This window comes from Capricornis sumatraensis, chromosome 19, assembly GCF_032405125.1.
Source record: "Capricornis sumatraensis isolate serow.1 chromosome 19, serow.2, whole genome shotgun sequence".
Classification (NCBI taxonomy): Eukaryota; Metazoa; Chordata; class Mammalia; order Artiodactyla; family Bovidae; genus Capricornis; species Capricornis sumatraensis.
In genome coordinates, this window is record NC_091087.1 from 28,239,514 (window position 1) to 28,260,216 (window position 20,703).

General features: G+C 46.6%; 1 protein-coding gene across 1 annotated transcript in view; it reads left to right on the forward strand.

Annotated features, from left to right (window-relative positions):
* Positions 1–20,703, forward strand: part of ALPK3 (alpha kinase 3) — a 51,398-nt gene that overhangs the window by 5,956 nt on the left and 24,739 nt on the right. The window contains exons 3-5 of the mRNA XM_068991499.1: positions 2,582–2,703; positions 14,064–14,181; positions 14,667–15,906. Of these exons, the coding sequence (XP_068847600.1) occupies positions 2,582–2,703; positions 14,064–14,181; positions 14,667–15,906 (1,480 nt within the window). The remainder of the gene's footprint in view (positions 1–2,581; positions 2,704–14,063; positions 14,182–14,666; positions 15,907–20,703) is intronic.

Consider the following 20,703-nt stretch of genomic DNA (forward strand, 5'->3'; position numbering starts at 1 on the left):
ACCAGAGTATCCAGCTCACTCAAAGCGGAGTGTGTTAAGTGCTAAAAGAGAGTTTAGAAGTTTATTTAAAGCAAGGTAAATACCAAACCTTTGGGCAGGATTAGGTTCCTTTGAAGATGTTGAAAACCAGTGATGATTCTGGAGTTCTGTAGAGACACATGATTAGGCTGTGATATCCTTATGAATTCACGGAGTTGGAAGGACTTGGAGGTGTCAGGGTAGGACTAGACCACTTCCAGGTGGGTGGACTTCCTGGCTTCCCAGGAGGCTGGAAGCAGCAGACTTGGAATTCATCTCACGTCTGAGTGGTTTGGAAAATAGCAGAAAGCTGGTGACAGTTTATTAGAATATGATAGTATATGCAGTGACTCTGTCCCCACCAAATGCACCCTGGATCCACTTTCCTAGAGGGTGTTTTCCTAGCTATACTTTTCAGCAGTTACTTAGGATTTTCCATTATAAGAATGTTATAATACAGTTAGGACCTAGTCTGGAAATTTGAAAAGATAAGCATTCTTTCTTATAAAACAAAAATAATGAGATAACTACCTTGTTGTTAAATATCTAGCATGAGCACTTGTCTCTGCAAATTTTCCTGAAGCCTGATTTCCCTGTTTTCCTCACTTACCCAGTTGCTTATTTTCTTAGACTTGTCCAAGCAGCTTCATCCCTAAGAGCCTAGGCTGAGTATGAGAGCCAGGTTCATATTCATGAGTAGGTTAAGATTCAAATTAGGTAGGGAGGACATAATTAGGGATGTTTTGAATTAGTTGCAAAATCACAGAAGTCCAATGACTTTTGGCAGGGCCATTTCCTCTAGAAACTGCTGGTTGGGAGTTGGTATTCCCCGAAGTCAGGAATTGCTGGCAGTATGAGAGCAGTGAGAAATGTTTTCAGATGTTCTAACTCCAAAGTGTCAGAGCGTTGACTGTCTAGATCCTGAAGGACTCTCTATTTTTGAGTGGATTAAAAGAGAAAGGAAAGGACAGTAGTTTCTTCCAACAGTAAGCTACAAGAAGACAGTTCTTACAACTGGCTAATAAGTTACTTAGGTTCCAGGTGGGAGCGTGGCAGGGAGTGTTCTGGCAGCCTTCACCACAGTCCCTAGTTGGGATCCTCTTTCTGGGTGGTCTTTCTGGGGGAGGACTCCTGTCAGCTCCCCAGAGGCCCAGGCATCTGCGATCCTGTGCAGAGACGGCTGGACCCCTCTCAGTCCAGAAGTCTTACTTGATTCCAGGCCTTCTTCCTGGGATGCAAGCTTTCTCCTCAAACTCAAGTCCGGAATGACATCCACAGAGATGGTCAGCTGAATGGGGATGTCCTCCTAACAAAGTAGGGCTGTAGCTCCTGTCTGCTTGTGTTCCCACAGACTCTTACCTGCCCCTGTGGAGAGGTCACAGGCAGACACACACTGCCCATAGGCAACTGCCCCTTCTTCCAAGGCACAGAGCAAAGCAGCACTGATCTGTCTGCCCCCCAACAGTTCTTCCTGCTCCTCCTCATGTCATCCCTCACAGTCCTCCCTGCTGCTCAGCAGAGGGTGTGTGGGTTGGGGGCGGGAAGAGGAGGGCTGGGCACGGCTTGTGCACCGCACAACCTGGCTATGTGGTTACACGTCACGCCTAGGGATGCATTGTGTCTCTGCTGGCCCATGAAGGGTTTGGCATGGTGGTTTGCTGCGTGTGGGCAGGTAGGAGAGGACTGTCAATGCTGAGCAGTGCTGGTGAGTCTGTGATCAACTCAGTGAGCCCACAAATGCCTCTGAGTTCTGGGAGATGGACTTTCACAAGGGAACCAAAAGCCCTGACTCTTGCACGGGTGGATCTGTTTGTGGATTGGCAGTCTTGCTGGTAGGTCCTGGAGCTGCCAGTATTCACTTGAACATGTGGTACCCACCGGGGAGCAAGGGAGCCATGGCTGGCTTTCCACTGGAGGTCCATAGCCCTGTGTAGGGTCAGGATTCATTTGAATCTTTCTTTTCTGATACTCCTAGGAACTAGAGGCTACCATTGGGTCTAGACCCCTGGCATTGGCCAGCTTGTTCTTGGTCTGCTATGGGTCTATCCTCACAAAGGCAGGGGCTTTTCTTCTGACCCCTGAGCTCTTGGGACCTGTTATCCTTGGGGTCAGCCGGCTTTCCCTCCATGGCATTAATGGAGGCTCTGCTGTGCTGGGCCCTCCATCTCTGAAGCTGGGCCTGTCCATGTGTATGTCTCTACCATGCACGAGCTCACCTGAACATGAAAGGTGGAGTGTGAAGCAAGGCCCCCCAATAAGGATGGAATGGGAATGCCAGGAATAGTGGTCTGGCATGCACAGGAGCCTGGTCCCTGGTCAAAAGGGACCCATTTTAACAGGTCTGGGTCAGGATTCCATTCAGCCCCTGATCACTTCCCTGCCCCCATCCTGGCCATGAGACCTAGCTTTCTTGAAGAAAGACTTTCCCAGGTGCTGGAGCCATGGCTACAGGATGCTGGATGGACATGGTAAGATATAAGCCACCTTGGACCACTCCAGGCCATGGCATCGTGCAGTGGAGATAGGAGAAACGCTGCTCTGAATGGTTCTTTGCCTTTCCTAGGAGCACCTTCTGCTCCATCATTGCTCAGCTAACAGAGGAGACCCAGCCGCTATTTGAGACCACACTCAAGTCCCGGGCTGTGTCCGAGGACAGCGACGTCAGATTCACCTGCATCGTCACAGGTAATGAGGCTGTCTGTATGATCTGTGCCAGAGCTGCTGCACAGGTCAGGGTCCAAGGGGTCTGTGGGCACAGGCATGGAGAGGGGTTGGCTGTGCAAGTTGACATTGGTCTTCTTAGCTATCTCTCCAGTTTAACTTCTCCATGTGGGCAGGGGTCCCTTTCTCCTCCCACCCTGCTGTTCTTCAAAACCTGTCTTCCATATGGGTTCCTCACACTCAGACATGCATATGCGACTGATGAATCTTATTCCAAGGAAAGAAGCTCTCTAGCTGAAAGAGGTTTTCAAGGCCATCTTCTCAAATATTCCCATTTTACAGCTGAGTAGTTTGAGACTTTGGAGTCTCAAGCCTGATAGACAGTAATATATGGTGATTCTGAATGCAGACCCTGACTGGAGTCAGGCTGCCTGGCTTAGGATGCTGGCTTGTCCCCTTTCCAGTTATGTGATATTGAGTACTTCATCTGCAAAGTGGAGATTGTAATGGTATGAATGCAAAGCATTTGGAATAATACCTGGCGTATAGTAAGTACCATATAAGTGTTAGCAGTTAGCTATCATTATGTGCATTTCACCAAATTCCATGGTGGAATTTGAAGCAACAGGTTGGCAGAATAGGAAGAGAGAGATACTCCTTGGAAGGGGAGAGTAAAGGGGTGAGGGCTGGGAAGCTGGCTCTGGGCACTGCCCCTCCCCCACATGTCCCAGCACTGGCTCCCACGGCACTGACGCCACCAGGGCTGTAGGACTCACCTGCGGGCCCTACCTCTTCCAGCCCCGCAGCCATCAGGTCAAGGTTCTCTCCTAGAGCGCCTCCCCCCTTTTTTTCCAGTAAATTAAGAACACTGATGCCCTTGATGACATGCCAGCAGTGACAAGCCCTGATTCTAGGGAGCATGTCTGCCCCAGCCAGCTGAACAGCTTCTCTAGGATTGGGTTCCCTGGGCAGTTTTCACCTTGCCCAGAACCTTCTGAGCTCCCAACTGAGAACACTTCCCAGGGATACAGAGGTACACTACAGAGGTACGCTTGCATCCCTCACCTTTGTATAGCACAGCACATTTTGCAAAATTTATCTGGTTCCATTGTTGTTGAATTCTTACAAAACCCGGTGAAGTCAGTGCTATTATTAGTCAGATTTTACAGAGAAGGATACTAGAATAGGTTAGGTGACTTGCCAAAGCCCACGAAGTTGGCAAAGAGGAGATGCTGCTGTTGCCCTCTGCAGCATCTGATGCGGCTTGCTTATGCCTGAATCTGCTGCTTTACTCTGGCAGTAGCCATTTTCTAGGAAAACTCAACTCTTTCACGACACCATGCTGTTGCACCTGTTATTTTCTCCATATAGAACATCCTTAATCTTTTTTAATGAAACCTAATTTTTATTTCATCAAATTAATATATTAAAAATTTTTTAAGATTTCTAATTGAACTAAAAATGTAGTTATCAAAATACAGCCATTTACCCCTCTCATCAATTTGCCTTCCCAGAAGCAACTGTGTTCAGCCTTTAGCACTTTCTTATGGTGTGTACACATTTCTGTAATGCTGGTATAGTATGTGAATGCTGCTAACTTTTGAGTCTTCAAGTTTAGTTGCTACCCAGTCTTCCTGTTATAGTAGAGAGGAAATTAGCTCTTTTTGCAGTTATTTTCTCTGCTTCATCTCACTTATCTTCTAAAATCAGTTATATCATAATTTTGTTTAATCAATATTTACTGTTTATTATGCCTCTGAAATATTAGTCATAACTGAACATTGTAGTATACTATGATTATATTTCTTTCTTCTTTTTTTATAAGGTTAGTCCTTTCTTTAATTTTTCTTTTAATTAGCTATTTGGTATCTATGACTAATTTTTCTTATACTTTCTAAAAGCCTTTTAAAGCAGCTTTCCACAAGATTGATACCATCAGTCCTCTGTCAGCTTCTTTCCTTAGAGACATCCCTATTCTATTTGACCTGGTGGCCTTTTAGGCCTAATACACAGCTGTTATATTGGGTGTATATGTCATGTCTTATATGTCAGATCTCACTTCTTCCTTGTTCTTGGTTTACTCTCTGGCTTTATTGAGCTACATCTAGTGGCTTCTTCAGGTCCCAAAGATGGTACAACAGTGGGAGGCATTATGATGACAAGCTCTCAGTCTCTCTTCTTTGGGTCATCCTGTTCCAGTGTGACTTGGTTGCTCTGTGTGTCTGGTACACAGATGTCATCGTAGGATCTCCCTTCATCATCATCCTGCAGGTTCCCTTTACCTCTCCTGTAATGGACTTCCTGTTTATCTGCATTCTACATTTCTTTCTTGACTTACATTCTTATTTTGGTAGCTTCCTAGGAAGAGTATATGGTAAATAAATGTTAGACAATTTATGTCTGAAAATGTCTTTATTTTATTTATTTGCTTTACTCTTGATGGAAAGTTTGGCTAGGTATAGAACTCTAAGTTGAAAATAATTTTCCTTCAGAATTTTGAAAACTTTGCTGCAGGTTGCCGTCTTGCTTCCAGTGTTACTGTTTAGAGCAGGAGTGCAGTTTGATTCCTGATTCCATATAGGAGGCTGGTTTTCCTCTCTGGAATCTTTTAAGAGTGTTTTGATATTTCATAATGGTGTATCTTGATACAAGTGTCTTCATCCAGGGGCATGCTTGGATGCTTTTAGTATGGAAACTTGACAGCCTTTAGTTCTGAGAAATTTGAGATTATTTTGATCTTGATTTCTTCCTCCTGCTTTCTCTGTCCTTTCTTTCTGGAACACCTGTGCATATCTCCTCCCTAGACTCATTTTCTTACCTTTTCTTCCCTTTCACCTATTTGTCTTTTTGTTCTTCCTGAGAGATTTCCTCAGTATTATCTTTCAACTCTTTTGTTGGGTTTTTAATTTCTAAGAGTTTTTTAAAAATTGTTTTCTAAAGCATTCTGTTCTCATGAATGTAATATTTTCTCTAAACTCTCTGAGACTAGTAATAGTAGTTTTGTAAAAGTTTCCTGTGTAGTTATGTTTCTTCCAGTTTGCTTTTTTCTATTTAATTGTTCTGGTTCTTCATCTCCTATTTATAGGGTTTCCTCAGATATCTAGGAATCTTTGGTTGTAGGATAATGATTACGAATAGGAGACGAAAAAGCTGATTGGAAGTTCTGAGCAAGTAGTAGGAGCCTGAAATCTTGGGTCTTCACTCTAGGATGACCTGGCCACCACTAGTGTTGGGAACTGACCAAATGAGTTTCTTTAGTTACTTTCTTTTGGACTAGCTAGATTTCATACTGAGTTACTCGTCTTGTGTCTTGCTGAGTTTTCTGGAAGCTCTGCAGATTATAGAGAGTTGGGTGGGCTTCCAGGATAGAGTATTTATTTCATAGATATATCTTTCCATAGAAAATTCATGCCCTCAACAGTGCTGACTTACTCTCAGGGCAAAGTTCTACTTTCCCAGATACTAAACCTCATCTTTGGACATGTTGGGGAAGGAACAGTTGGTTACCCAGTGGTATGGAGTGGGTGAGGAGATCCAGAGACCTAATTGTTTTCCACACCCTTTTTAACTTCTCCTTCTTTCCCTTTATACCCAGTCCCAGAGGTATCTGGTGGCCATTTCCTGTGCCCTTTGAGGATTTTCTGGTGTTCAAAGGATAGTTCTCAGTTTCTCATCTTAGGGTTAAGCTGCCTTGAGTCTGTTAAGTCAGTTTCTGAAACTTGTCCATCTGCTTTCCAGCTTTCAAAATACTGTTGTTCCTGTTGTTTTCATTTCTATTATCCCATTTATTTTGGTGGATATATATATATATATATGCTTTCCTGGTGGCTCAAATGGTAAAGAGTCTGCCTTCAATGCAGGAGACATGGGTTGGGAAGATCCCCTGGAGAAGGGAATGACAACCCACCCAGGATTTTTGCCTGGAGAATTCCATGGACAGAGGAACCTGTCAGGGCTACAATCCATGGGGTTGCAAAGAGTCAGACATGACTGAGCAACTAACACACATCCACACATATATTTTTAATAAAAAACCCATTAGTGTGGTTTAGTGGGTTTGGATGAGAGAATGAAAGTAGATGGTATGCTGATGCTGCTTTTAACCTGGAAGCCTGGCAAATTTCTTCTCATCTTTCAAGGCCCAGCTCAACCAACTTATCCTCTAGGAGGTCATCTCCAGCATTTCCACAGAGAGCTCTTGCTGTGCCTTTCACAGTGCAGCTTCTTGGTTCCTACTTCTCTCTCCCCATAAGACCATGAGACAGAGCATACCCCTGACACTTCATGCAGCAGGCACGAAGAAGGTGCTCAGTACATGTTTGCAAGTATGACCACAGTGATCCTGACTCTGCTGACAACACCTTCCACATTGCCTGTTCACTGCAGCTGCAGCTTCAGTGCCTTGACAACAGCAGCTGCTTCAGGAGCCTCCCTCCTCTCCTTCTTCCATTCTGTCCTTTGTAGCCATGGACTCTGAGAGCAACGTGCTGAAGCTGACCCGAGTCTGACTTACAGAGTCTTAGCATATTTTACTGAATACCCCCAGTGTCATCATGGAAGTAAGCTTTTCCATGCCTCAAGCCCAACTCAAAGGAACAAGCTTTTCTCCCTTCAGTTGCCATAATCTTGTCTCATGATGACCCACCAGGGTGGTGGGCTTCTGCTCAGGAGCACCTTCCATGATGGGATCTACAGCTCTACCAAGTACGGCTGTGAGGTTCCCAGGCACTCAGTGTCTCTACCATCCATACCTTAGTCCACTGTTGTACCTAGTTCCTCCTTCCCACTCCTCACCCCAGCCTGTGTCAGAGATCTTAGGTTACCTGAATTTCATGTAGCAGATTAGCAGCGAAGACTCTGTGATTACCATAGTGCACTATAAATAAGCCTTTCCCAATTATATTAACAGGGAGAAAAGGTAGACTGTAAGAGAGGGGCCAGGGAAAGGGAAAAGGTTATACAGAAAGATCAGAGAACAAAGAAGACAGAGCTAGAAAGTGGGTCTCCCCTCCTCTCCCCTCCACCCCGCCCCACCCCCACCTGGAGTGGAGGATGGTGGGTGGCCGTAAACCTGACTGGCCTTCGCATGAGACTGGTGTGGTGATCCTGGCTTGTTCCTTGGAGATAGAGTGACCACATTTGACTCTTCCTCCCACCCTGCTGGTAGCATTCCCTAGATGAGTTTGTGATGAGTCAGGCTAAGCAGGGCCCTGCCAGGAGGAGGTGATGCTTTTGTGGTGGGTGAAACACTGGTTCAGTTGAGGAAGAATAGTCTGTGGCAGAGCCCCTGCTGGCTGACTCTGCAGAAAGTCCTTTGGGACTTTAAGAAGTGGTGTATGACCCTGGAGTTCTCTCTCAGAGTGGGCATATGGGGGACAGTGGGCCTTGGCAGAGCCTCCTGGCTCCTGTCTCCCCCAGGGACCCCCTGGCCAGGGCTACTGTCCTTCTCGAGGTGCCCACCTCTGTCTAGCTTGGTGATCCCCTTCCCCTACTCTCCTTACCTCTGTTGTCAATTCTCTGTTAGCTTGTGCATGTGTGCGGCCAGGGAGTTAGCCTTTAGACTTAGAACCAAGTTCCTGAAGATACTCTTTTTAGAGAAATAAATCTAAGATGATGACTGCTAGGGGCAGAAACTTACATATTATCTCCAGAATTCCTAGTGAGAAGAACAGAGGAATAAGGGAAAGGAAGCCAGGAACTTTCTCATGTGCCAGCCATGTGACCCTGAGTAAGTTACTTGATTTCTCTGAATCTCATGTTCCTTTTGTGTAAGAGATTCAGAGACCCACCTTGCCTATTTTGTAGAAGAGGGGGGTCTGGATTTTGGGATTTGGATTTTGGTTCTTCCACGTACCAGCTGGACGCCTTTGGACAGAAGCCTTCGTTTCCTCTCCTTTAAGTCGAGGATGTATAACAGCACCTTTATCATAGGACTCATGAGAGGAGCAGATGAGGTAATACAGGAAAAATGTCCAGCTCAGTATCTGGCTTATAGTAAGTCTTCAATAAATGTTCACAACTGTCTTCACAGGGTTATTATGAGGACCAAATAAAATTCTATCTTTGAAAGCTCTTTGAAAACTCTAAATATATACATTCATCAGTATTATTCTCCTGAATCTGAGCTTTTCCAAACTGGGAGTGGTTAGGATGAAGCTGTAAGTCTCCAAACTAGATTTCTTCTAGACTGAGGCATGCTGGCTGTGGAGCAGAGGTGTCAGGTAGGAAGGGGAAGAGGGAAGGCCACAGGCGTCAGTACCACTGTGGGGTTTCCTGGCTAGGGCTGTGCGTGTGTGTGTGCGTGTGTGTGTGTGTGTGTGTGTGTGTGTGTGTGTGTGTATGCCAGCCTGTGGGCATGCACATGGGCACATGTGTGTGTGCAGCTGGGAGTAATGGACCTCCCTTGCTTTTGTGTGTTTCAAAATACAGTTCATATTACCCAGGGGACAAAGGAATGTTTTCTGCTCAACTAAAGTTGTTTCCAGAACCCACTGTTGCCAGAGAGCCCAAGCTTTCAGGTTGGCCCCCACCTAGTGAAGAGACACCAAAAGGTGGCGTGGGGGCTGGAGTCCCCCAGCATTGTGGCTGTTGGGTCCACTCAACATCCCCTTCTTGCCTTGTCCCTGCCCTCTCGCTGCAGCCTGACTGGACTCAGATGCCCTGGAGGCTGAGGCCCAACTGGGCAGATCATGGGGCAAGGAGGCTCTGAGCTGGGCTCTTGGAGGGATGAGCTCACTGCTCGAGATGGTGAGGACACGCACGGTGATGTAACCAGGGACTTTAGCTCACAGTGGAAACATGGGGCTCGCTTTACAGTCAGGGCTGCCCAGAGTCTGTTCTGGCTGACGCGGCCACAGCCTCGCCTCCTTTGCTCCCTGTTCTTGTCACGGTTCCCCAGTGTGCCCTCTGCTTTCCACTCCACACTCTGGTGTCATGGTTCTTCGTCAGCATGCCCTCCCCACCCACCTCTTGTTTGTTCGCTCACTCGTCCCCTTACTCACTCATCCAGCAGATTTTTATTAAGTCCCTACTATGTGCCAGGCACTGTCTTAGGTGGTAAAGATACAGAAGTGAAGGAGAAATGATGACGCACATGGGGCATAAGTAGAGGAGGGGAGACAGAGAAGGGAACAGTTGGTTCCAGTATCGGGATTTGTGCTGTGGAAGGAAAGTGGACACTGAACCCACATTTTCTGAAATTCCACCCTCCTCACAGCCATTTCAAATGCCTCTCATGCCATAAAGTCTTCCCCGAATCCTCAGCCAGAGGCGCCTGTTCCCTTCTCTGTATCCTGAGCCCTTAGCGCATTGCTTCATTCATTCACCTATAAATACTTAATGAGTGTTGACCCCATACCAGGCACTATTCTAGGAACTGGGGACATAGCGAATAACACAGACAAGTCATGGAGCTGTTCTTTCCCCAGGGAGTTGGAGTAGATGGGTGGAAACTCATCAGGGTATAATCGGTCAGGTAGCAATGCATTGTTCAGTTGCTCAGTCGTGTCTGACTCTGTGTGACCCTATGGACTGCAGCATGCCAGGCTTCCCTGTTCTTCACTATCTCCCAGAGTTTTCTCAGACTCTTAAGAGTCTTCTCCAGCACCACAATTCAAAAGCATAAGTTCTTTGGCGCTCAGCCTTCTTTATAGTTCAGCTCTCTCACCATACATGACTACTGGAAAAACCATAGCATTGACTATACGGACCTTTGTTGGCAAAGTGATGTCTCTGCTTTTTAATCTGCTGCTTATGTTTGTCATAGCTTTTCTTCCAAGGAGCAAGCATCTTCAATTTTGTGGCTGCAGTCACCATCTGCAGTGATTTTGGAGCCCAAGAAAATAAAATCTGTCACTGTTTCCACCTTTCCTCCATCTATTTGCCATGAAGTGATGGGACCGGATGCCATGATCTTAGTTTTCTGAATGTTGAGTTTTAAGCCAACTTTTTCACTCTCCTCTTTCTCCCTCATCAAGAGGATCTTTAGTTCCTCTTTGCTTTCTGTCATTAGAGTGGTGTCATCTGCATATCTGAGGTTGTTCATATTTCTCCCTGCAATTCCAGCTTGTGATTCATTCTGCCCAGCATTTCACATGACACACTCTGCATGTAAGTTAAATAAGCAGGGTGGCAATATATAGCCTTGACATCCTTCTTTTCCAACTTTGAACCAGTCCATTGTTCCATGTCCGGTTCTAACTGTTGCTTCATGTCCTGCATACAGATTTCTCAGGAGACAAATAAGGTGGTCTGGTATTCCCATCTCTTTAAGAATTTTCCACTGTTGTGATCTACACCTCAGGCTTTAGTGTAGTCAGTGAAGCAGACATAGGGTTTTTTTGGAATTCCCTTGTTTTTTCTATGATTCAATGGTTGTTGGCAATTTGATCTCTGGTTCCTATGCCTTTTCTAAATCCAGCTTAAACATCTGGAAGTTCTTGGTTCATATGCTGTTGAAGCCTACTTTGAAATATTTTGAGCATTACCTTGCTAGCATGTGAAATGAGTGCAATTGTGCGGTAGTTTGAACATTCTTTGGCGTTGCCTTTCTTTGGGATTGAAATGAAAACTGACCTTTTCCAATCCTGTGGCCACTATTCTATGAAGAATATAAAGAAAAAGAAACAGTAAGAGAGATTAGAATCACCAGGGAGAGAGACTTGTTACTGCATACAGGTGGTAGGGAAGGTCTCTCCATGGAGATAATGTGCAGACAGAGGCCGGAGGAATCAAGATGTGATGCTCATGTGATGCTTGAGGCCAGCCAGCAGGGGCATATGACTGGGGTACTGCAAGCAAGGTAGAGAGTGGGAGGAGGCGAGGCCAGTGGGCTGATATGGCCTAGATCATGAGGGCTTTCATGATATGGGAGCTAGTGGAGTGTTTTGAGCAGAGAAGTGCTATCACCTGACCTTATTTACTTCCTCTGGCTGCTGTGCTGAGAATGGGCTGAAGAAAGGGCAGGGTGGAACTAGTGAGATAAGCAAGGAGGTTGTTGAGAAATTGAGGTGTGAGATGATGCTGATGGAGCAGGTTGGTGGCAGGGAGTGGCAGGAATTAATCAAATTCTGAATATATTCTGGAGGGAGGGCCTGTGGAATCATCTGATGGAGTGGATGTGAGGAAAATAAAAGAATAAAGTATTACCTCCAGGTTTTTGGTTTGTGCCAAATTAGAAGGATAAAGTTGCCATTTACTGAGGTAAGTGGGACTTGGCTTGGTGAGGGGAATAAGGAGCTTGGCCTGGGACTAGGTAAGTCTGATACCCATGAGACCTCCAAGTGGAGATGTCAGGTTTGCAGTCAGAAATAAGAACCAGGAGTTCAGGGGAGGTCTGGGCTAGAGATACAAATTTGGGAGTTAGGAAGATATAGCTATTTAAAGGCTGCAGGACAGGATTAGATCCCCTAGGTTATATATAGAGAGAATGGAAAATGGTTCTGAGGCCTGAGCCCGGGCCCATCTAACACTTACAGGTCTAGGTGGTGGGGAGAGGGCAGATGGAAGAGATTAGAAACAGTGGCCAGTAGAGTAGCGCAGGCACTCAGAAGGGGGGGCATCCAGGAGCAAGCAAAGAGAAGGCTTCAGGAAGGGAAGGTCAGTGCTGAGAGATTTGGTGGTATGTGAGTCACAGGTGACCTTGATAGGAGCAATTCCTGTGCAGCGGTAGGTAAAAAAGCCTGATCGGAGGAGACAGGGTAAAGACAGCCAGTACAGAAAGCTCTTTCAAATAGTTTCTCTGTAAAGGAGAAAAGAGAGAAATGGGGGCAGGAGCCAGGGGAGGATGTGAGGTCACAGAAAAGAAGGAAGGCAGTACAGAGGCTTGTATGCTGATGGGAACGATCTAAGAGAGGAAAAGCCTGAAAATGCAGGAAAGGAGAAACAAGCTGGAGAGATGTCCTTGATGAGGCAGGAAGAGATGGGATCCAGTGAGGGTGTCTTAGGCACTTCAGTTTATCGAGACAGGAGGGAAGGCAGAGCATATGGGTGCCCAGTTGCAGGTGCATCCCTGCCTTGTGTGGAGACCTGTCTTTTCTATTGTACAGTAGGTTCCCTGAGAGCAGAGAGCTGTCAAGCTTCTGTATCTTCATAACCCTTGCTTGGCAGTCAGCACACACCTAATATATGCATATATTTAAGGGACAAAGACCCTGATGCTGGAAAAGATTAAGGGCATGAGGAGAAGGGGGTGACAGAGAATGAGATGGTTGGATGCCATTACTGACTCAATGGACATGGGTTTGAGCAAGCTCTGGGAGATAATGAAGGACAGGAAAGCCTGGTGTGCTGCAATCCATGGGGTTGCAAAGAGTTGGACATAACTTAGTGACTGAATAGCAACAATGTTAGGAGTCTCTAATTTCTAATAACCATTGCAAATTAATTGAAGTCAGCTTAAGAAATGAAACAGAAATCCTTGGTAAGGCTTAGGTGGACTTCTTATGGAATTCACAAGAGTGTGGCTGTGGCCAGGCAAGGAATGGAACCAGTATTTAGAAGGATATCAGGTCTACCCTCTCTGTCTCCTTTTTTTCATTCTATCCTGAACATCAACTTCATTTCCATCTCACTGTAGCTTTGTCTGCTTCTCAGTTCATGTGGCAGAATATGGTTGCACCCCTTCTTCCAAGTTATTTCCAGACCCAAGGATAGAGTGTCTCTTTGTTTCAATTCCCAAATACTAGGTCAAAGAATTGAATCAGATTAAGTGGTTATGTGTCCATTACTGGACCAATCAGCTAGGTGGCCAGGGAGGCAGGGACACATGGCCCTCACAGCTAGAAGCTCTCTTTGTGAGTAGGGCTGAAAGTTGAGAGAGGACGGGCTGGAAAAACAATCAGTTTCACAGCAGTGAATGGGTGAGAAGGTAGGTGTGGATGGGTGGATAGATGGATGACAGATGGATGGGTGGATGGATGGATGGATGTTTTAGCTGTGTCATCAAATAATACTAATAGCTCAGGAACCTGGAATGAAAGAAGGGTGCTTGGCATTGGTGCTGATGTTGGGTGTTGGGGAGAGACCTCTGAGAGTAGAGCTGTTATTACAGATGAGGATGTACAACAGGCCACTGAAGAGTGGAAGCTTATTACTACCAGCTAAAGCTTTCTGGAAACTCCTTGCTTCCCTTCTAATCAGCAGCCAGGAAATTTCTCCTCTGTTTGCCTTCCAGTTGCTGAAGGGGAACGGTTTTTGGCCTTGATAGGGTCTAGCTTCTAAATATAAGCTGAGCCATAGGGTAGCCCTCTTCCTCCTGCCAACCCGGGGCAGGTGGACCAGTCCAGTCTCTTCAGGTGGTCTGGGGAAGCCATGGGATCCTCTTCTGTCTGCCCACTATTTTGGAACTGGTTTCCCTGCAACCCAATCTGCTGCTTCCTTCTTAGGGTACCCAGAGCCAGAGGTGACCTGGTACAAGGATGACACAGAGCTGGACCGCTACTGTGGCTTGCCCAAATACGAGATCATGCATCAGGGCAACCGCCACACCCTGCAGCTCTACAGGTGAGGAGGCGGGGCCTGTTCTGCTCTGTCGGCCCTCCTGCAGGTCCTGTGACCCAAGTCCGGTGGGGGCAGGGTTCTGCTGCAGAGTTGAACCACCTGGTGAAGCGTGTCTGGCTGCCAGTGTCTGGGATCTCCTAAGGCCAGGATGGGAGTATTTCTGACAGCCAGAGAGCTGAGCACAGCCAGAGGAGGTCCTGACCCATAGAGACATTTTCCATGAGGTCAGCTGCCAAAAAAAGCTCCCAAGTCATCCTTACCCCACACGGCTGTGTGGGTCACCTACTCATGAAGGGAGCCTCCTGGGCCCCAGGTCTAATCCCTCCTAGAACAGCGTGGCCTCGGGCAGCTCCTACCCTCTTGCTAGCCTCAGTGTCCTCAGCCATGGTGAGGAGTGGGGGTGGCACTTGAGGCAGGGCTGGCAGGGGCAGGACTCTGGCTGTGGGGATGAGGGGCTTTCACCTGCCACCTCATGCTCCTGCCTCTAGGTGTCGAGAGGAAGATGCCGCCATCTATCAAGCCTCTGCCCGGAACGCCAAGGGCATTGTGTCCTGCTCAGGGGTCTTGGAGGTGGGCACCATGACTGAATACAAGATCCACCAGCGCTGGTTTGCCAAGCTGAAGCGCAAGGCTGCAGCAAAGATGCGGGAAATCGAGCAGAGCTGGAAGCATGGGAAGGACTCTGTGGGCGAGGCTGATGCCCTGCGCAAACTCAGCCCTGACCGCTTCCAGCGAAAGCGGCGGCTGAGCGGGGCCGAGGTACCCGTCCCCTCGGCCCCTGCCCGGGAAGTCGAGGACGGACCCCTCGTGGCTTGGCAGGAGGGAGAGACCGAGCCTGGTCAGCACCCAGGTTTGGGCCTGATCAACAGTCTTGCTTCTGGAGAGGTGACCACCAATGGGGAGGCTGCCCCTGAGAACGAAGAGGATGGAGAGCGTGGCCTGTTGACCTACATCTGTGAGGCCATGGAGCTGGGGCCTCAGAGAGTTCCCAGAAAGGAGTCTGGGGCCAAGAAAAAGAAGAAAGACGTGGAACCTAAGCAAGGAGTGCGGAAACCAGAAGTGGAGAAGGCAGCTCAAAGCCATCGTGCTTCGGAAAAGCGTTTCCCCAGTTCAGACAAGCCTGACTCCCGTGGGACACAGGGGCCCCTGGACATGGAGCAGGTTCAGACAAGGCCCAGAGGCAGGGCTGCCCGGGGGCCTGGATCCCCTGGAGAAGATGGCACCAGGAAGCCAGCCTCTGGTGCAGGCACTCCAGACCAGGCCCAGAAGACCCAGGCCCCAGCCCCTGTCCCAGGCCCAGAGCCGGAAGTGTATTTCTCCTTGAAGGACATGTACCTAGAGAGCACCCGAGCGGACCAGCCCCAGGTGGAAGCAGAGGCCCAGACCCCTCGGGGCAGGACACCTGGAGAGAGGCCCTCACGTCGGGAATCCAGCGAAGCTGGAGGTGAGAGGGGGCCTGCTGCTCCCGGCCAGCCTGTGCCCTCAGCCCCCCAGCCAACCAGGCCGTTCAACAGGAAGAGGTTTGCCCCTCCGAAGCTCAAAGGAGAGCCCACCGCCAGCAGCAAGCCTGATTCCTCCCCGAGTCAAGATTTGGAACCCGGGGCTCAGAGCTCAGGGCAGACTCCATCCCAGGCCTCTGTCCAAGTGCCCACACCCCCTGCGCGTCGGAGACACAGCACCCGGGACAGCCCCCTGCAGGGACGAGCAGGCCCCAGCACTCCAGGCAAGGTACGTGTGGGTGTTGGGACCTGGAGGCCGCTTGGGGCGCTGACCTCATGGAAACTGTTGCTGTAACAGCTTGGCAGCCAGTGAGCAGTGGGATATTTATAGAAGGGGGTGGGGTGGGGTGCTAGCCAGGAACAGAGACCACAGGCCTGGCCCCCACCCCAGGCAGTCCCCAGCTGCCAGGCATGTGGGCAGCACAGCCTGACTGTGACCATCTCCTCCAATAGCAGGGATGTTCACTGCCAGGTGATGACGTCCCAGAGCGAGGTGGAGGAGGAGGATGTTCTTTGGGGAGGAAAAGAAGGGGGAGACCAAGGAGTGGTCTGTGGTAGACAGTGGGTCTCTACCTGGATGCTTATTAGAAGACTTAAAACATATCCAATGTCCAGAAAATTCTGGCTTAATTGGGTTTTTATCTGAGATTTTGGAGTCAGGTGTTACCTGTGTGCAAATCTGGCTATCCTCAATGTTGTGTGATCTTCAGCAAGTCACAAAACTGTAATAAAAATAATGCCTGCTTCATGGGGCCGTTGTGAGAATCAGAGTACTTGGCACAGGGCTTGGTGCATATTAAGAACAAGACCAATGGCAATAGGTTTAAGACGTTCCTGTGGTGGGAGGTAGAGGCAAAACTCCTGTTTTACTGAGAACAGGAGTGCTGGTGTTTTCCTGGGGATCTGGTAGCCAACTGAGGAAAGAGGTCTTGTGTGGAGATGGGGAAGGGACATGCAGTCTAAGAGGCTGGTGGGTGACAGCATAAGGAGTTTGGTGAGGGGAGGAGCAAGACTGAGGGGATTAACAGAAAGGAAACTCCTGTTTGGTCAGTGTTTCATGTTTCAAAGGGCAGAGGGCAGGCACTGTTTCCCAGGAGTTTGTAGAGAGAAAGGAGTGTTTTATAGAAGGGCAGAAAGAAGACAGTATTTCTTATGAGTGGCAGAAGGCAAAAGTGTTTCAAGACTGGAGTTGAGGGACTTTCTCCCTCACCTAGTGGCTAAGACTTCCACTGCAAGGGTGCAGGTTCAGTCCCCAGTCAGGTCGGTTAGGGAACTAAGATCTCACATGCCATGTGGCCAAAAAAAGAGAATTTCCTAAACTGAATAAAAATGAAAACATATCAACTTGAAAAAAAAGAATGGAGGTGGGTTGGGTAAAATAGATGGGATACACTTACACTAAGAAATTTTTGGTTGGTTGTCTGAAATTCAAATGTAACTGGGTGTCCTATATTTCTCTTTGCTAAATCTGGCAACCCTAAGTAGAGACAGCATTTTGGGGGAGCTAAGATGAAATTGTTTCTTGGGTCACAGGAATGCATGGGTCTGGGGAAACGGAGAGCAGCTGAAAGCAGCATTTCACAGGGGTCGAGGCAGAAGATGGAAGGGTAAAGGGACAGATGTGAGGTACATGCTGCTGCAGGACCTCCGAGGGTGTAGTGGGGAAGGTAAGGAGAACTGGGGTGAGCTGCCTCTCCCATTGAAAGGACTTTCAAAGAGGTAGGAAGGAGTGCCAGTTTCTAGGGTGATGAGGGGAGATGGTTTTATTTCAGTGGGTGCTGAGATTAGTCTGTGGCGACAGCAGTTCAGAGGTCTTTGGAGTGGGATGAACCTCAAACCAGACTCTGGAATCTGTTCATGACTCTCAGCGCTTCATGCCTGGTCTCATGAGATCTCAGCAGCTGGAGTGGTGAGCTCCTAGTGGCCAGATGGGGCCACTCCATGTGCCTGACAGCCCAGAGGCTGGACTGCAGGGCATACTGTAGGGATGGCCCTCATGGGCCCCTAGGGAGCACATTTGGGAAGAGATCAGGCTGGTGGCCAAGTCTGTGAGTGAGTCTGGCTTCTCCACCCACAGCGGTGGAGAGTACCACAGCCTGACGGCTGCATCCTCCTGGCAAGGCCTTCTCCGAGGTGGGATGAATGGGCTAGGGCAGCGCAGGGCAGGAGAGGCTGTCTGCAGAGGTTCTGCTGTGGCTGCAAAGAGCTTTTGTGGCTTTTATTTTATTTTAATACTTAAAAAAATTGTGGAATGTATCATCATACATGTAAAAAATGGATATAATGGCCATATGTATTCTGAAGATGTTGCTTTTTAGTAGCTGAATTTGATTGGTTTCTCATATTCTCATTCTACCAAATCATTTTAGTTTTTGATAATGAAAGGAAAACATGGCCATAGTAAAAAATGTGGGGGAAATTCTAAAAACTTAAAGGAAAAAGTAAAAACTCATCTATAAGTCTGCCATCCAGATATCTTGCTGTATCTACCAATCTTTTTGCATATGTATTTTATTATTTTAAAATTTAATTTACATTATTTTGATTAGTTTTATATTCTGCTTCTTTTACTTCTTATTATTTTATGAGTATTTTCTAATGGTTCCTTAAAGTTATCTGAAAAAGTTCACTTTTTGTGGTTATGTAAGATGCCACAATATACATATTTTAACCATTTCTTCAATAGTGTTTATGATTTTCTAACTTATCCCAAGGTTATTTAAGCATGTATCTATATTTTTATATTTTTATTGTTTGAATTCCTTTATTTGACTTTTAAATCAGTCTGGAATTGATTTAGGTATATAGCATAATATCAGTTTCTAGCTCAATAATAAGTAATTTCCCCTCATATCTACCTTAAATAGTCAACCTTTTCCTATTAGTATGTGATTCTTTCTTTATAAACTACCCTTATACCCATTAAAGTCTATTTTAGTTCCCATATATATATCTATCATAATCCATTAATCTATTTGTTGATTCTTAGAACAGAATGATCTCATTTAATTATTGTAGCTTTAATTTCTGACAGAGCAACTCTCTTATACTTCTTTTAAACATTTTTGAAGTTATTCTCTTTTATTTATTCCTCTAGGAAAACTTAGAATCATTGTTTGAATTTTTCCAAACTCCCAGATATCATTGGTTTTTTTTACCTTGTATCTTTATATTCACCATTAAAAAAAAAACCCACACATTTTCAAAAAAATGATGAATTTTTAACAAGATCAAAAATATATTAAATCATTTTATGGAAGACTAGTCAGATTTGAATTTTGAATGGTCTTTTAGTAAAATTTGCTAGGCATATATTTTTAAAGAGCTTGATTGAGGTATGATTTTACACCAATAACAGTCATCTATTTAAAGTGTACAGGTCAGTGCACACAATTCAGAGTTGTGCAGTCACTCACATAATCCAGTTTTAGAACATTCCATCACCCTAAAAAGATTCTTGTTCCTTTTTGCACTTAATCCTTGTTCCCACCTGAGGTCCAGGCAACCACTAATCTGCTTTCTGTCTCTCTACCATTGGTATTCTGATTGAGATTGCATTAAATATAAAAATTAATTTGGAAAAATCAATATCTTAATATTTAGCTTTCTCATCTGGGAGCATGGTATTTCTTTCTGTCATTCAAGCCTTCTTTTTTACTTTTTTAAAACAAAATTTTTTTTGGTGACCCCCTCACAGCTTGTGGGATATTAGTTCCCCTTTTAAAAGTGCCGTAACCTGAGATCTTCTCTGAGCCTGGCTCAGAACTCTGGAGCTGAGCTATAGGAGTGTGAGGATATAGTCAATACCATCCTCTGAGGGGATGGTATTGACATGAGGAGGCTCTGCTGAGCCTCGAGACCTCGCAGTACCTTACACCCCGCACATCCTGAGGATGATCGTCTCAGTACGTGGAAACTCCACTCGCACCATCAGGGCGCTTTGGTTTTCAGAGCCTACATGAATATAAGTATTTTCTGAGAACTGTTGAAGGAAGGAGGGATTGGGGAGAGACATGATTGTTGCTTAAGAAATTATCTAATAACTCGAGGGGATTAGACTTGTTCCAAACCGTAAGCTCAAAGAGGTTGTGATGAGTGTTACTACTGTAGGTTTCCAGGGACAAAGCGTGGGGCGGTATGTAGTCACGAGGGAAGGTATCTGGAAAGGGGCCAGACTGGTTGGCAGCATGTATAGGATTCATCACTAGAAATACCATAGTAGAAAAATACCAATACAATTTTTTAAATATAAAACAATGCCCATAATATCCTCAGATAAAAATAAAGTAATGGGTGAAAGAGAGGAAGGAACCCATTCTGGGAAGGACACATAGCCTGAAACACACTGAAGGTGGTAGGCTAAGCAAGGAACTCACACCTGCTTGTCCTAATCTTAATGCCTTGGTGCATTTAAAGCCTCTCAACACTTTTTCTACCCACTCCAGTGTTCTTGCCTGGAGAATCCCAGGGACGGGGGAGCCTGGTGGGCTGCCGTCTATGGGGTTGCACAGAGTCGGACACGACTGACGTGACTTAGCGGCAGCAACACTTTTTCTCTTCTGTGTCTTGTGTTCTGCTTTAGTTTGTTTAGCATTAACTGTAGCATCCTTCAGGCTTGGGCGTGAGACAGAAAGGGGAGAGAACTAGCACTTACTGAATATTAGCTTCCAGTAATGCTGGCTTAGATAATCTAGACCACCTCTCCTACTGAGGGCAACTAGTAAAATAGAGCAGAATATAAAAATGTCTGCTTGAAGACACTGGAGAGCTGACAAAGTGAAGAATCGCTTTGCAGGATCTGGGAGAAGATGGAAATCCATAATGGTGAGCCCCAGCACTTGGTGTAGCTTTTGTCCTGGGGTTGTTTGTCACTCCAGAAGAGGTGAATGAGACACTCAGCAGTGTTGCAGACATCCTCAAGGGACTTGAAAGACCACAGTTGGAGCCCACGGTCTCAAGAGTGGTAGCCCTGATAAACCCTCTGGACTTTGGGTGGGGAACCGTGAAGGTTTGTACCATAGGATTA